We start from the raw sequence: 19019 nt of genomic DNA on the forward strand, positions 1-19019 counted from the left end.
GTGGTAACAAACTACGTTCCAAACACATGGTCTTGGGTTCAGTCCACTGTGTGGTGACTTGGCATGTGTCTTCTGCTGTAGCCTCAGACCGACAAAAGCCTTCTCAGTGGATTTTGTACATATATACAGGCATACATACATATATATACATGCATACGTATATATTCGGCATAAACACTGTACCACTACAACTAATAACTGTTGGGAACACTTTCAAACCTGCCTTACGTTCGAACCGGAATCTCAACGCCCGAGTTTTCCATCTGAAGTTAATCTCTCTCATGGAACTCATACAAAAAGGGCAAGTCTTTGGGCCCATACAATGTGACATGTACACAATCGACTGGCAAAAAAAGGGCCTTCCACATGCTCATATCCTGCTTTGGCTCTCAGCGAAGATCAATTCCAATGACATCGACAACATAATCTCTGCAGAGCTTCCTGATCCAGCTTTAGACAAAGAACTATACGAAATAGTTAAAGCAAACATGGTACATGGTCCATGGCATGGATTCAACATAAACTCACCATGCTTGAAGGACAGCATATGTTCAAAAAGATTTCCAAGGAGGTTCCTACAAGAAACTCAGACAGGTGCTGATGGGTATCCATCATACAGACGCAGAAAACCAGAAGACGGAGGTTTCACAGCAACTATCGGACAGCATGATATTGATAATAGATGGATTGTTCCATACTGCCCACTCCTGTCAAAGACTTTCAATGCCCACATCAACGTTGAGTTTTGCAACTCCGTTAAATCCATCAAGTACGTTTGCAAATATGTAAACAAGGGTTCTGACGCTGCAATGTTTGGATTTCAGCAAGAATACTGCCAGGATGAGGTGACGCATTATCAGGTGGGACGGTACATAAGTAGCAATGAGGTTTTCTGGCGCATCTTTGGATTTCCAATTCACCAACGACACCCCGCCATTCAACAGCTTGCAGTGCACCTGGAAAATGGTCAAAGAGTGTACTTCACCGATGCTAATGCTTCTCTCAGAGGAACCAAGGGATAGCACACTCACTGCATTCTTCAAGCTTTGTCAAGTGGATCCATTCGTTCAACTTGCTGTATCCACAGATTCCATCGTACTACACTTGGATAGGAAAAAAATGGGCCCCACGGAAAGCAGGTCAAAATGTTCATGGATACCCTGGCATAAGTTTCACACTTGCCCTGGCGAGTATACACAGTGCATCCCACTCAACAAGAGTGCTTTACCTTTGTCTACTACTGCATGAGGTCAGAGGCCAACGTCTTTCCAGGCCCTAAAAGCTGTTCATATATATATATATATATATATATATATATATATATATATAAAACACTTAGTGCATGGGCACTAAGTTTTAACGTTCTAGCTCACTTTTGCTGTTTACAGCAGTGCTTAGAAGGGAAGGTGTGTAGCATGTGATTGTCACATTAACCATGACAGAGACAGTTATCATGGCAATACCTGCTCAGAGGCCTATGCAAAGTTGCAGAAAGTGTATGGAGAGGAGTGTATGAGCCGCACACAAGTGTACGAGTCATTCAAACGTTTCCAAGGTGGCTGAAAAAATGTTGATTTTGATGAACATTCTGGGAGACCCACAACCAGCGGAACTGAGAAAAACATCACAAATGTGCATGTAGCTGTGAGGGAAGTCATTGAATCACCATCCATGAATTATCAGAGGATGTGCAGATTAGTTATGGTTCAGTCCAGTCCTTTACTACTGAAGATTTGGGTATGAGACACGTGTCTGCCTAGTTTGTGCCAAAACTGCTTTCAGCTGACCAAAAGGACACTCAGGGTTCAGTTGCACAAGGTCTCCTTGATTGTGTCGAGAACAATGAAAACTTTGCATAGGCCTCTGAGCAGGTATTGCCAAGCTTTAGGCAAAATTTGATGCAAATTCTCTGCTCAACTTTCTCACAGTATGTTGTTTGTTGACTAGGATGTAGTCAATCTAATTTTTGTGCTGAGAGTTTGGGGTTGTCCAGGTCCACCTCTTTTCAAATTACTTCCTAAACAGGCTGTTCCCAGTGTAAAGCTTATACACCTCTACCTTGCTGAACAACATTCTCCTCTTTCATATTTCTCTCCTGATTCAAACTTTCCAATATATTTCTTTCCCCTACAGCTCCTTCCCAACCTTTGTTTTGACATCTCCCATCACTACTGTGTAAGTGTTTCCTCTAGCTCTTGGTGGAATTCTTCCATTTCCTTATTTTGCTAGCACTTGTGGTATGTATGGTATTGAGGGTGATATTTCTTGAGAGATGAATGCACTCCTGTCTGTGATGAAGACAATTTGCAAGAGATGATTTTTGAAACCATTGTTTGCTTACAATGAGCCTTGTTTCATCTGTCCATCTTGTATTTATATATTTCCTTCAACATGTTTTGTAGAATCTTAGCATTTTGCATTTGATCTTCCTTTTCTCCTCCACCTGTATTTGTAGGTACATATAGCAAGGTTTGTTATCTGGTTCCTTGGTGGCCTATGGGCATCTGAGATTCTTAACTTTAGGTCACACAGATTTCACTCTGCTACTGTGGAACAGGCTAAGTGATCAACAGGATACCGAGTCTCTTTTCCTTGTGTTCTTTTAGCTTACAAATGATGCCAACCCACTTTCAATTCCGCTGTCTTCCAACCGCTGGTGAATAGACTACTTTTCTGTTTCAGCAAGACAGTCCTTCTGTTGGTTCAGCATCTTTATAGCTTTCTTGGATCTGCCAGGTCATACACCCAGCTGCCATTGCTATCAAAGTCCCTGCTGCACGACTATGAGTGGTACTGAAGTCAGGTTTTTTGTATACATAGATGTTGTAAATATATAATCAATACATATGATACATAGTAAACATATAATCAATATGTTGTATACACATAATTGATATACTGTATACTCCTAATCAATATATTCATATAACCTATAATTTGTTGAAGATGAGCTCTACACCAATGTCCAGATCGTACAAGACCATATGGTAAAGTTTTTGTACAAATATAGTGCATATATACATATTAATATTGTTCATTTATGGTTCATATGTATACATAGATAGTGGACAGTGTAAATACACATACACCAAACCTTTTAACTATTGACTAATGGTTTCATTGCATTTTGGTACAAATAAAGACTGAAATCTGATGTCTTATCTTAGTTTTCATAGATATAAATTTGTCATCCTTTCATTTCTGCTATTGATCTAGCCCCAAATATAAATTTTCAGCAGGCCTTATCTGACAAGGTTGAGAAGAATATTTAATGTTAAATGTCCACTCCATCCACCTAAGTTTGTGGTCTAGAGACTGTCTTCCAGATTGAGACCAGTAGAGTTTTTGAAATACCCAGTGAAACTAACTGAACCCTTCATCATTTTCATGAGCCCTTTTCCATGCTTGCATGTGTCAGATGGAATTTGTTGATGCAGATTTTCCATGGCTAGATGCTCTTCTTGTCACCAACTCCCACCTGTTTCAAGCAAGGTGATACTTCTCTATGTCCAGACATATTTTCATGGAAAACTGGAAATGAAGGACACTACTTGCATGGCTCTGACACTTGTTTACAACTGTCATGATTTCAAGGCAAGAAGACAGTAACACACACACAGACATACACGACAGTCTTCTTTCAGTTTCCATCCATCTACCAAATGCACTCACAAGGCTCTAACCAGCCTGGGGCTCTAGTTGAAGACACTTGCTCAAGATGTTATACAGTGGGATTGAACCTGGAACTATGTAATTGGGAAGCAAACTTATCAGTCATGCCTGTGGTCTGTCTGTCTGTCTGTTCACGTGCACTCACTCTCTCTCTCTTTTATGGCTGTTCTTTTACAATTGTCTTGTCATTCATTTGAAGATGTTTTGTAAAAGTATGGCTTAGTTGATTTTTGACAATCATGAAACCTGCTTCAATTTTCAGTCATACTGTTGATTATTTGTTTATTTCTTTTATGAAAGGATGGAGGGAAAATCCCAATGAGAATAATGGAAGAAAGGAATTATTCTTAGCTGGAAGTTTAGGACACTGTTAAAGATAGCCAGAGGGCCAGCTTGTGTTAGACCTTGGTGATTTGGTGTCTATAAATTGAGATGTGGCTTTATAACAAGAATTTGCATTAGCTGGACCAAGATAATCACAGTTGAACTGATTGAAGGCATACTGTATTTTTAGGTATCAACCCTAGTCCCATTTCTCACCCTCCCAACATGTTTAACCCTTTAGCATCTAAACCAGCCATATCCGGCCAAAATATTCTCCCTTGTTTTATGTTCAAATTGGCCAGATCTGGCCTTTCACACCAGCCCTACTATATAATTCTAAAAATGAATAGTTACTTCATCAAAATCTCAAAGCTACAAGATAATGCAGGATTAATTTAAAACTATGTGAATAAATAAGTATTACTTTTGACAGAATAATGTGAATACTAAAGGGTTAATCTTTATTCTGTTGAAATTCTTTCCATGCAACAGCTCCATCCCGATACCATTAATTTCTATGTTGGCATCAATGAAACATCAAATCAGGTTTCACTCCAGTGTAAACCTTCCATTGAACACTTTACCTAATCATTTTCCTAACCTAGAAGTATATTCCATTGTTGATTAATTAATATCCTCCATTGTTGGTTAATTAATATCATTCAATTAGTGACTAATTTTATATTCTCTATGCTTTCTTCACAGGTACGGCGGCCTGCTGTTTATATTTCAACCAAAGACCATCCATACGAACAAGGTATTATTATGATGTGTGTTATGTGTGTAAGGAAAGAAAGAAAAAGTTACTGATTTTGTTAAGGAATATTTCCACAAGCTATACCTGGGGTCCACAGACTCCTGGTGGTCTGTCAACTAAATTCAAAATTTCATATATATATATATATATACATACACATTCACAGAAGGATAAGCATATTAAAAGGGGTCTGTGGAAAATTCATTTAAATAAAAGAATTGGGAACCATTGAGCTATACCTTTATAAAGCTTTGAGGTTTTTTAACATCTTTATCCCATTGACAGTTTTTGCCTTTTAATTTCTCAATTAAATTTCGTTTTTGGATTTGGAGAGAAAATGACTCTCCCCAGACACAACAGAATTCTCAATTAAAGTATCATCAAAAACCCCTTGTCAACTATTTGGTCTTGACACATTTCCTGTGTCCTTATGTTTACAAGGAGGAGACAAGCACCCCCATCCAGGAGATGTGTCAAGGCCGACAGGAAGCGTTGATACTTCCTAGGGCTAAATAGCGGTGGTGTGATTCCCTTTATGGGACTGTCACGTTAAGTTGACAGTATACGACTGCTCTATCGTACCACCACTGCTTATATCTCTCTGAGATATTTAGAAATTTAAAATTAACAAACATTTTCCAAAAAAAGATCAAAAGTTGAAGAGGAAGGCAGCAATCATAAATTGCTTTACCTAAAGGAAATTCTATAGTTAAGAGATGAGGAATTATTTACGTTATTTACATTTGACGGATATTTGTCCTCATCTTGTTTGTTGTTAACCCAACGTTTCGGGTTAATTCCCCTCCAGCCTTCATCAGGTGTCTTGGGGAAATTTCAAACTTGGGTTCTCATTCCTAAGGTATATTTCGATGTTACTGCCTGGAATTGGACTCAGAATCTTGGGGTTTGTAGCCCACACTCTTAACCACTACGTAGATTCTGAGTTCGATTCCAGGCAGTGACCTGAATAATAATAATAATAATAATGATAATAACCCAGATTCGAAATTTCCCCAAGACACCCGATGAAGGCTGGAGGGAATATCAGCCGAAACGTGTCAACAACAAACAAGATGAGGACAAATATCCATCAAATGTAAACAATGTACTAAAGAAAATTGTTTGATATTTCAATTACTTTTACTCCATCATTAACTCATCACATTTTAACCAAAATTTTTATTTTCTTAAAGTAATTCCTCAGTTACTTCCCCTATATTATAATATATTTTGCATTTGTTTCTTCTGAGCAAATTTATAAACCTTTGTAGTAGCAGTTTTTATCAATTGCAAAAACTCTTAGAAATCGAACTCAGATCGCTTTATCTGAGGGAGGGAGGGAGGAAGGTCTGTACATACATCGACACGAAATGACCAATTAAGTCTTTCTGATATGTAATCATTCAAGGATTTGTATAGTTCTGGGTGTGGTGTTAGTTGGCAAAAACAATACACATTACAAATCCTCGTGCACATCTTCCTGAAAAATACATCACACAAAAACAAGCAATATTGCCTTGTTGTCAACACCAGTAGATTCATCTACCTGAATTGTGTACCACGGCAACTTATTAATCCTCTCTAACAAGTGTCCCTTGATATCCTCTGCTACTTCATTAATTCGCCTTGTTATGGGTGCTAATCGAAAGAGGAACGTTTGCAACCGTTTTAGCTGCTTCCTCTCTGAAAAGTTCACTGCAAATGTTCTTAGTAGCAGGCAAAATCAACTCTTCACCAATAGTGAATGGTTTTTTAGCTTCAGCAATCCAGTCAGCTATTAAGAATGATGCTCTCAGTGCAGAAACATTTGTTGAAGTGGTGCTTTTTTAATAATTGCTTCTGTCCTTCATGTTCACATATTTGCTTTCAAAAAATTCCAGTGGCTTGTTTTTAATGCAGAGTGCTTGCTCTCCCTGTGGTGAAATAATTTTGAGGGTTTCATTGGCTTCATTAGCTAATTGGTCACCACATATTATACAGAATAGTTGTAGAGCATGTGAATCACCTGTTGTGATGAACTCGTATTTTATGTATGACACTTGGTATTTTCTTTTTGTGTGCACTCTGCAACCCTTCTGGTGTCCCATTGATGGGTCTTTCTCCTATTCAAAGTAATTATTCAGTGACATTTGCTTTTGCGTTATTGTGCTGAAATTCTTTAAAATCTAAAAATTAATTACGATTAGAAAATTAGTTGATAATTATTACTAATAGATAAAAATATACATTAATTGTAAAATGTACTTACAGTTATGATAAATAGTAAGGGTAGATGTAAAATATACATCTATATATTAAAACTCTCTGATTGCTTGCTTGTCTGTCATTTAATACAGTCAAACTGGTGCATAATGGGAAAATACTCTGAAAGTAAAGTACTCCTGAAATGTGAATACAAATGGAATAGAACAAGTTTCATGTAAATCGGACTACAGGTTCCCATGATACGCGTTTTGGGTGGGTAGGGTTGTTTCCACAAATTTAAGCTGTAAAACCTGGAGTTATTGCCCTTTACTCTGAACACTGGATAGTTTATTGTTGACATAACTACAGATGTGTACCCCACTAAATTGTTTGTCTCATAACTTCCAGAAAAATGAATACTTTTTAGCAAAACTTTCAACAAATATTGCTTAGATGTTGAGGATTCAGAGTATGTAGGGATTTATGGGAACGAATTTTTTTGAGGGGATAGGAAAATGGATATCTCTTAATGAAATTTGATATAAATACCTTTCAAACAGCATAGATTACGATTATAAAAAAAATTTGTGGGGAAAATATTTTCTGAGGGGATGGGGAGAGGAGTTTGGGATCAGGAAGACCAAATAAGCTGGAACTACTCCATTTTCACAGGGATCTTACCCATGTTTTTATTTCACCAGTCTTCGAGATGATGGGGAACATCTTTATTTGAAAAAAAAGGTTTTGAAAATTTTTGAAATTCCTCACCATCCCACTCTGGACTGATTTTGGTAAATGATGATGCTGATTTAGCAAGTTGAGTGACCACTGTATGTAAGAATGGGGGGGAATATAGATGCTTCATTTGGCTGGAAGATGTGGTTGTTGTGTAGAATCTTTTCTAGTTTTTCATATATACACTTTGTGTTATCTGTATAGTATTGTAATGTTTTAGATCTCAAAGTCAATGAATGTTCAATGATTAAATGATTGCAGTATTTAATAGTAAACTATTTCTTGTTTACAGTTATTACTACTGAAAAGACTAATATTCTGCTGAGGTACTTACACCAACATTGGGACAAAAAGGTAATTTATCTGGTAACTTTGTTAAACAACTTTTTTTGGCTGGTTCACTGAAATGATACTTCACTCATTCAATCTTTTTAATATTTCAACAATTAAAATAATTTTTACCCACAAGGAGCAGTTAAAGCAAGACTTAGGAAAACTTAAAACTACCCATTGTCTGTTATACATGTGTTATAAATATATATGGCAGCTCAGTGTTCAGTTGAGGAACTGAATAATATTCAAGAATGTTTTTTGTTTTGTGTGTCATTTTTTCTGTTTCACTATAAAATAACATTCATTAACTGCTTTGATAGTTTTGGAAATGACAAAATTCCTGGTTCAAATTAGTAATTGACCTGACTGAGAAGGTCAGGTATATTCACAGATATTGGGTTAATGATGAGAAAATAGATGAAAATTAAAAATTAATGAATTTTAGTTTTTTTTAAAAGGATAAACCTACTACTGTCAACAAACTCATCAGTTAGTTAACCATCTGGCCCCAAATCTAGATGTATATGTACATATTTTTCAGCTTCCTAGTTTCTGCACTAGCAACAACTAATTCTTAAAAAATAAACCTCCATCTGATTGTTGTTTGACTTAGTAGAAAAAGCTGCAAAATGTATCTCAAATCATACTCTAATGCCTTAAAAGATAAATGACATATTGGATAATGTAAGTTCTGAATGTAGACTGCTTAAGCAAAATGTATTGGATAATGTATTCCTTGATAAACTGAGAAGATTCGATGGTTACTACTGCATGGACTTTTTCATTATAGTTTAGAGTTTTGTTTAACCTCGTGTAAAGCTGAATATCAATTTCTCTTTCAAAATTGGGTGGGGTTCTTTTTTTTTTTTTTTTTTTTTTTTGCTTTTTTACTATTTGAGTCTCTAAAATGCTTTTCAGCATAGATTTGTCTATTTAGTAACTTTGTTCTCTACAATATTAAGTTTTATGAGGAATGGTGGTGTCATTGGCACCAAACACCTCTCCACCTGAAGACTGTTGTCATTTATTATTATTTTAACTGGATATACTATGTAGTATACATAATGACTGATAATGTTAGCTGCTGTACTTTTATTAGGATAATGAAATTTTAAAAATTCATGACTATATGTGGTTCAGTGAATAAGAAGTTGACAGGAATGAGGCTAGATGTCTATCTGAACAACTAAATGTAGTTTCAATGGTGACTTGGTTTGAATGGTTTCAGTTGTAACATTTAAAGTTATAGCAGAAGATATCTTGTAAGCATTTTGACAATTGATATAAAAGGAAATAAAAATGCAATATTCCTCCCCAAAAATAGAAGTATTTTTAAAGAATCAAAAAATTATCATCTAGATTATGCCTGTTAGATAATAGCTTTTACCATGGCCTCAAGAAGGCTCTGGAAGTTCTTGGGAAGATCTTTGAACACCTTGATTTTGACCACCAGCTTGGTCTTGGTGTTGCAGAGAGAGTAGTTGGTGTCTTTCTCAACCACACTCCACACACAGTAATCCATGGAACTACCATCAGGGGAATAAGGAGGCCTGAAATTGGGACTGGTGAAGTTGTAAAAATTCTGACAACACCCTCTAATTTTTTCTGACACTATGGCATTGGAACCAAATCCTGATACCATACATATGGCCTTCCAGCAGCTACCCTCTCCAGTTAGAGATTGACCATAGTCTCTACCAGTTTCACATAGCTGTCTGAATTGAGCCTGGGGCTCTGTTCAAAGATGTGGAGATGAATTCCTGCATGAAGATGCAGTCAGAATGTCTGCTCTGTCTGTCTTCTTGCTGGTCTTGGCTTCATAGTCACTGTTGTAGCAGTCCATGTCACATCATACAACTCTTTAAGTGTTCATAGAGCATTGAGTAGCTGTCATGGTGTCAGCATTTTGATGCCCAGCATGTATTGCGATATGGGTAACTGTTTATAATATTCAGATGGCTTCCAGTTCTCCATTTAACTTTTTTCTCAACTACAACATTAGTCTTAATTATGCTCTTCAATGCTGTTGACTGTTCACCAATACATTAAGCTGTTCTTGATTAAAAGAAACAAAAAAATTGTCAAATTTAGACTGAATACCCTGTATGTTTCCACTAACCTAAGATGAGTTCTCTCTTTTTCAAATTTTTAACTAGTTGTTTTTATCGTCACTTCAACATTGACCATGAAATGAAAACCATGGGCTACTGATCTCATGGTCATTGCTGTGCCTCTGATCCTCCTTCACAGTTGAATGTTTAGCAACAGAAACCATCTCAGCCCTGTAAACAAGAAAACATTTTATGAAAAATTTTCTACAAAAACCCTTAAATTCTTGCTAACCTTTGGTTTTATCGTAGATCAAACTTTTACTTGAAATATATATGTATTTCTTTACTACCCACAAGGGGCTAAACACAGAGGGGACAAACAAGGACAGACAAACGGATTAAGTCGATTATATCGACCCCAGTGCGAAACTGGTACTTTATTTATCGACCCCGAAAGAATGAAAGGCAAAGTCGACCTCGGCGGAATTTGAACCCAGAACGTAATGGCAGACGAAATACGGCTACGCATTTCGCTCAGCGTGCTAACGTTTCTGCCAGCTCGCCGCCTTTAGTTGAAATATATATGAATTAGCACTGGCATGGCTGTATGGTAAAAAAGTGTGCTTCCCAACCACATGCTTCTGGATTCAATCCCACTATGGCACCTTGGGCATGTGCTTTCTACTAGCCTCAGGCTAACCAAAGCCTTGTGAGTGGATTTGTTTGACAGAAACTGAAGGAGATCCATCATATATATATATATATGTGTGTGTGTGTGTGCGTCTTTGTCCTTTACCACTGCTTGACAATCGGTGTTGGTATATCTCTGTAATTCAGTGGTTTGGAAAAAGAGACTTGTAGAGTAAGTACCAGGCTTTAAAAAATATAAGTTCTGGGGTCAATTTGTTCAACTAAAATTTTTTAAAGCAGTGCCCCAGCATGGCTGCAGTCTAATGACTGAAGCAAGTAAAAGATAAAAGTATGTAATTTTAAATTCTGTTCCATACCAATTTCTCATAAATTCAAAGTTTACCCCCAAAACAGAAAATTATACTATATCATATTGACTTCACATAATTATTTTCATAAGCCCAAATTACTGCATTATTACTATTTATTTTTACTTTTTCACCAATACTGTTTATTTTTATTATTAAATTATAACTGATTATAAAATAAAAGTCAATCTTTGAGTTAGTGAGTACATCATTCCAAATTTTGATTATTTTCCAAATTAAATTAAGTACAATGTATTTCATTAGAAATATTGTAAAGAGTTATGTTTATATTAAAAGTATTATTTATTTGTTTGTTTTTTTATTTTATTTTATTTATTATTTTTTTTTTTTCAGAATTCTAATAAAAAACGAGATTCTTCAAAAGCCAATTTAGAATCTCCTGAAAGCAGTACATCTCAGAAGGTTCCCAGATTAAACAGTTGTGAAGAAAGTAGCTCTTAGGGTGTGGCTGGCTATATATATATATATCTATATATATATATATATATATATATATATATATATGTATATGTATGTATGAATGTATGTATGTATAATGGCTGGTCTGGTCTCATTGTGATGGAACAGCTCAGCTTTTCTGTCTCTTCCCCAGCTGGTAATCGTCTAATGGAGAAGGGTAGGAAATGGAAATGGAGTGCTTTTGTTGTCAGTTCTCATTCTCCAAACACCACCCATGTAGGATGTTTTTGGTGATACCCTATTCAATTTTATCGCCCCCATTTCTACCCAACTAACATTAAAGCAATCTCTGATCAGATAGTTTCTTTCTTAACTTTTTCTACTTCTTTTTTTTTTTTTGCCAGTTCCTTTCTTTTATATTAAAGGAACATTTTGGGTGAAGACAGATGGCTAGGTCTAAGTTACTGGGCTGTTCTAAGTGTCACTGTCATTTTCTCTTTACTTTCTTTCATTCACACATTTTCTTGTCCCTTGCCTTCTTCTTCTGACACTCAACACACCTATATATATATATATATATATATATATAGTTTGTGTGTATATATGTATTCCTTCGTAAATGACAGTGACATTGAGGTACTCACTTCACAGTACCCATCCTAAGCTGCTCAGATAATCATGAAATGTGAGAAGAGATGAAATAAAATTAATTAATTGAAATAATAATCTATAAATCTGTTTATTTTTTTACATTTATTTTTCTATGTTTCATCTTTTGTGTTGGGAACACATACATACATTTACATACACACAGACATGCACTCACAGTTACACTCATGTATATTTATATGTACATGTGATATACTCATAGGTTACAGGTATTTACACCACGAAAATCTGTACTCAGAAATGTAAAATATATGTAAAGATATAGTCAGCTAGTGATAACACATCTTGATTTGAAGCTTCATTCTCAGTGGGTGAGTGTTTACTGTTTTGCTGTCTTCTAAAATTACAATGTGCAAGCAATCATTTCTATCAGCAAATCCACAGCTTGCTTTAGAATGTGGAATTAGAGGTCCCTTTCAATTCAGGTTTAGTGACAGGAAGACACCTACCCATAAAACAATGCCTGTGTAATTTTTTTTAATCCATGCTAGCCTGGAAAAAAAACTGCAAAAATGAATGACTGAAAAGAAAAGAGGTGTGTGTGTGTGTGTATATATTTGTAGGCATAGGCAATATTTTGTGGTTAAGAAGCTTGTCTTTGCAACCACATGGTTCTGGGTTCAGTTCCAGCATGAGGCACTTTCTATAGTCTTGGGCCAACCAATACCTTGTAAGACAAATCTGGTAGGTGGAAACTATAGAAGCCCATTTGTGTGTGTGTGTGTTTGTATTTATCTTCCACTTTACAACCAGTTTTAGTTTGTTTACATCCCCCATAACTTAAAAATAAGTATTGAACTCAACAACTAAACCCTTCAAGGTGGTGCCCCAGCGTTACTGCAAGTTAATGACTGAAATAAGTAAATGATAGATTTTACACACATTAATGTGTGTATGTATTTTACACTTGCATATGTGTGTGGATGTGTAATACACATGTATACTTAAATTTGTGTGTGTAATATATATGTACACTCACACACATATGCAATTGTATATATCTGCATAGAAATTTGGACATCCTCAGGCTGACCAAAAATTGCAAGTGGATTTAGTAGAGAGAAACTAGAAGCCTGTAGTTTACACCCACACTCATTCACATTCACATATATGTACACAGATGCAATGCTCACACATGCATATAAATACACACACACACACACACACACACACACATATCTATACCCACCCATGTTTTTAATTTCAAATTTCCTTTTCATTTGAATCTCTTGCAATTTTTATTTTGTGATACAAGTCAACCATTTTGTCTGTTTGTCAGATGTGGTTGTCCATTGGATAATTTTTCTTCATTTTCCCACATCATTTCTTTGATTTCTGTCATTCACATGAGGACAAACCTGCTCTCCAATTTCCTATTATTTCCTTTAATAGGTGGCATTCTGGCAGAATTGTTAGTATGTTCAACAAAATGCTCAGCATTTCTTCCAGTTCTCTATGTTCTGAGCTCAAATATCATTGATGACAACTTTGCCTTTCATCCTTTCAGAATCAATTAGATAAGTACCAATCAAGTGCTGGGATTGATGATATCACCCCCCCCCTAAAATTGCCGACCTTGTGCCAAAATTTGGAACCATTATTATTATTAGGGTGGTGAATTGGTAGAACTGCTGGAGTGTTGGGACAATGCCTAGTGGTATTTTTTCTGCCTCTTCGTGTTCTGGTTTCAAATCCTGCCAAGGTCAGCTTTGCCTTTCATCCCACCAAGCTTGATAAGTGCCAGTCAAGTACTGGTATCATTGGTGTCAACCCCCTTCCCCTTAAGATCGCTGGCCTTGTGCCAAAATTTGGACCCATTATGATATTATGCCTTGCAGTATTTTTTCAGGCTCTTACATTCTGAGTTCAAATCTCTCCAATAATTTTGCTTCATTCCTCTAGGGCCAATAAAATAAATTACCAGTCAAATACTGGAATTGATCCTAAGTATATGACTGCTATTTTATTTTTGCACTTTCAAGAAATGAGGGGTGCTATTGAATTGCACCCACCATTCCTCAAAAACTGCTGGCCTTGTGCCTAAATCTAAAACCATTATTATTCAGGCCATAGTGGGGAACAGTGGTTGAGCAGTGAAGTAATTTCCGTACAGTATTTATATTTCTCTTGATACATTTTTGGAACAATTGTTAGCAGAGAAGGTCACTACAAATTCTATTTAGATATTGTTTACTAATTCATCTAATTAAAATGATTATATATGTCTGCCTCTATAAATATTTGCACTTAATGTACCGATGAAAGAAATTATTATAATTATTAAGGCAGTGGAGCTGGCAGAATTGTTAAGCATCAGAAAAATGCTTTGCATTACATCCCAATTCATTACATCCCAAGTTCAAATCCTGTCATGATCAACTATGTCTTTCATCCTTTTGGATAAAATATAGTACCAGTGTCAACTAAACTACTCACCTCAAAATTGCTTGCCTTGTGCCAAAATTTGAAACAACAGACAATGAGCTGCAGAATTGTTAGTGCATCAGACAAAATTCTTAGTAGCATTTCTTCTGATTATTTACATTCTGAGCTCAAATACTGCCATGGTCAAATTTGCTTTTCATCTTTTTGAGGTCAATAAAATAAGTACCAGCCAAGAACTATGGTTAAAGTAATCAACTATTCCCTTCCCACTGAAACTACTGGCCTTGTGCTAAAATTGGAAACCATTATAATTATTTTGATTTCTTCTCTAAAACAAAATGCTATTATGTTAGAAAAAACATTTAGTGAAAATAAAAATAGGTAAATAATACATTAAAAAATGATCCAAGAAATGTAGCTACAACCCAAAAGAGAACCTGTTTTAATTTCATTCCAAACATTTTACTGTTCTATCAACAGGAATTTCATTCCCAACCACAATTTTTACTCCCTGACTATTCCATTCCAAGTTTTTGGTGTTTTATGCAAGGGATAATTATTGTGTGTGCATGTGTGATAGAGTATTTCCCTACCATCATACAATATTGGCAGCGTTTGTCTAGACTCTATTTTCTGTGGTTATTGGGATTACTAAACCAAGTGTTTGTAATCTTATCACACACATGCACACTAGATTCAATGCTTCCACTTTACTTGTATATCAAGCTCTTAAATTTCTGCAAAATAAAAGAAAGCAGTGTGTGTGTGTGTGTGTGTGTGTAAGAGTTTCCTCAACTGTACTATGCAATGGAATCCTCAGCCTCACTTGAAGATCTGAATTCCCTAGGAGGTTTTTTATTCTATTTGAAGGCCCTACTGAGAAGAGATGGTTGTGCAAGCGAGTGTGCCTGTTGAGGTTTTTGGTAGTGTCCGAAGGGAAACAACTCCCAAGTACTAGATTATTTTCTTTGTGTGTGTGTATGTATATATATATATATATATATATATATATATACACACACACGCACACACTCAGAAAATAATTACACATCTTGTTTTTGAATTTATTTTTTTTTTAGAAAAATCTTTTGAGACATTGTTTTATTATTCCTGTGTTAAGATTTGATAAATTTGTATGAAGAAGAGGGAGAAGCTACTGCTGCTGTATGTGTGCTTGGCTGGTTAAACAGTGGCTGAAAAATAGATTTTTAACAGACACTCCAAATTAGGATACAAATATTTAATGTATTTTTAGAGCTAATTTTTTTTTTTGGATGCATCTTATAACACACATTAATCTACTAAATATACTGAATGATTTGGAAAAACAAAATCTTGATATCTGGGCTTGGCTCTGATGGCCAGTAGTACACTGATGCTGGTCTGACTTCACTTGCTGCAACCATGACTTACAGTAAAATAAAATATTGAATGTTTCTAACCTTTATTCACTGTTTTGTTTTGCTTTTTTTTTGCCTTTTTTTGCTTCCTCTTTGTGCCTTCCTTGCTCTTGTTCACAATCAACAATGATTATATATACACACACACACACACACACACACACACACACATTTAACATTCCCAAGAGGGGTGACAGTGACTCTGAAGCTTTGGACTGCTAGGCTTTGTCAGACAGTAGATAAAGTTAAGAGGTTGAAAGTTTGACGTTACTATCACTATCCTGTAAATTTTACTATACATATACTCTGCTCAAAAGTATTGAGTAATTCTCCAGTTTACTTTTAAATTGTTTTATTATATGACATCAAAATAAAGCGTTTGGTATATTATATAATAGTTAGCTGGGGAACCACATTCATTGCTTGTAGCTGCCTGACATCATCCACAGTACTTTTACAATTGTCAATCTATCTACTTCAGGAATTCCTCAATGTTCAAGTATGCAGCAAGTGATATACAGAAAATAGAAAATGCGAGAAAATTTATTGCTCTCAGCAATTATTTTAACCCATGGGTAGAAAGAATCAGTACGAGCAATAAAGTTTGTTGTACCGTAAATCCTCAAGTATAATCTGCATTTTCCCCCAAAATTTAAGGGTCAAAATTCTTAGTGCATACTATATACAAGGTTAAAAATGAAAAAATTTTCTAAGCAAAGTCCGAGTCTCTATTTGCTGTCCGGCAATGTTTATTCAGATGCATTTTGTGATGTCAGGCATGAAAATACCTTAAGCTAAGCCTGAAAGCAATGAAGTCATAAAAGAATCATCCATAACTTGCAGTAAGCAACATTTATTAAAATAAAAGTATTCAGAACACAGAATAATATGTAACAAAAACAATTTGCAAACATATTTACATTCCCATATAACAGTTAAGAACATCACCATTATTATGTTATGCATGCGCAGATATGTTTGTTCAACTAGGTGCTGCTGGCTTAATTACGCACTACTCAAGCTAGAGAAGGGGTGCGTATTATACACAAGGTTTAGGTTTATCAGAAGTACAGCCCCCTAAAAATCCCCTGCGTATTATACTCAAGGGCAGACTATACTCGAGGATTTGTGGTATATTCCAATTTCTATGTCTATTGTGTATGTATATATATATATATGTGTGTATGTATATGTGTATATATATATATATATATATGTGTATATATATATATATATATGTATGCATATGTATATATGTGTGTGTATATGTATATATGGGAAATGTGTGTATAGATAAATATATGTATGTATGTATATATCAATAATAACAAATGGTAAAATTAATTAATTTGTAGTAATCAATAATTTCACCAAGTAGAATTCGGCATGAAAAAGGACCATTTCACAGTAAACTTAAGTAATACTTTATAATTAGGGTTCAGCAAAGATTTGTTTTACCACATACCGAAGTATAGAAGTAGCCAAAAAACCTTAGCTATCTCCTCTACTTTAAAAAGGGACTCCCAGAAAAAACAGAGTACTTGAAAACAATTAAAAATATTAAATTCGAAGGCACTGGAAGAATTGAACATATCTCTCCAACTAACAGTATCAGACAGATCATATTCAATTGCCAAATTTAAAAATACACGAATGAGGTTCATCATCTTCCCCTGGTCACCCGCGTGTGTTGTCAAGTAAAAGACTACAGAAAAAATCTGGAGCTTATTATCAGGGAGAAAATTATATTATCAATAATAACAAATGGTAAAATGCCTTCGAATTTAATATTTTTAATATTTAATATTGTTGAAGTCCCATGCTGACGAAGAAAATGGTTGGGTAAAGTATAATTCTACATTCTTTATACCGATCTTATTCCGAAACGCGTACATGGGTAATCATATATCGATTGATTTTCGTTATTTTTCCTCTTTGCCTGCGTGGATTGTTTTCAAGTATTTTGTTTTTTTCTGGGAGTACCTTTTTAAAGTACAGGAAATAGCTAAGGTTTTTTGGCTGCTATTTCTAAACTTCGGTATGTGGTAAAGCAAATCTTTGCTGAACCCAATTATAAGGTATTACTTATGTATGTATATATATATATATGTGTATGTATATATATGTGTGTGTGTATATATAAATATGTATGTACATATGTGTATATATATAAATATATATGTGTGTATACATGTATGTATATATGTGTGTTTGTGTGTGTGTATATATATATATATATATATATATATATATATATATATATACTAGCATTATGACCTGGCGTTGCCGGGTCATAGTGCTAGTGCATGTATATATGTGTACATGTACATCTATATATACACATCTACACATAAAATACAAAGTTATATCTTGATATCACTAGTGATAATACTCAAAATATATAACAGACTGGAATTGTAGGCCCGTCTCTTGCAATTTCGATCAATTGTATCTTGTCCTCCCTCTAGTATAAAAGTGTGGCTACAATCCAGCCTACCTCTACTTCTGGGGGAATATTTTAGATTTTTATCCGGGACGTCCTACGTCCCAGATATAAAGGTAAAACTAAAATATTTCCACTTTGCAAGGTTCGAGTCGAGTACTCCCTTGCAAGCTCCGTTGACTCGAACCTTGCTTCTATTGTGGCGAATTTACCGCCTCTGGTTAGATACTTGATATATTTCATAGTCGCACCAAGACACTTTTCGATGGTGCTTTCCTCCAGGTGTTCAAATCTTTTTTTTCTCTACATTGTATACTTTATAGACAATAGTCTTTTCTTTGTCGGTGATCAATCCGAAATAGGTTTGTATTTCTTCCATTTTAATTTTAATGAGTTCGCGCCCGCCGACGGTTGCAGCGAAATTCATTTTTGGACTTTCTTCTATCGAAGGCATTCTAACAAAAATGCTTCCGTATAAACGGTGAAAATATTGTCAATTTCCCTAAACAGAGGCACAATTCAATTTTTAAACAATAACCAAAGCTCCTTCTCCCAAAGGGGGAGGGTTACGGTTTACAATTATTTAACAAATGCAACACAACAACGTTTCCCTTACGGGGAACCAACAAACGTGATAACAATAGTTAA

General features: G+C 35.3%; 1 protein-coding gene across 1 annotated transcript in view; it reads left to right on the plus strand.

The window, feature by feature from the left end:
• The window catches only part of LOC115214966 (DET1- and DDB1-associated protein 1), a 26440-nt gene extending 13761 nt beyond the window's left edge, over nt 1-12679 (plus strand). Inside the window, exons 3-5 of the mRNA XM_029784062.2 lie at nt 4702-4753; nt 7965-8026; nt 11409-12679. Coding sequence (XP_029639922.1) covers nt 4702-4753; nt 7965-8026; nt 11409-11516 — 222 coding nt within the window. The 3' untranslated portion in view covers nt 11517-12679. The remainder of the gene's footprint in view (nt 1-4701; nt 4754-7964; nt 8027-11408) is intronic.
• Nucleotides 12680-19019: the final 6340 nt, after the last annotated feature.

This window comes from Octopus sinensis, linkage group LG8, assembly GCF_006345805.1.
Source record: "Octopus sinensis linkage group LG8, ASM634580v1, whole genome shotgun sequence".
NCBI lineage: Eukaryota > Metazoa > Mollusca > Cephalopoda > Octopoda > Octopodidae > Octopus > Octopus sinensis.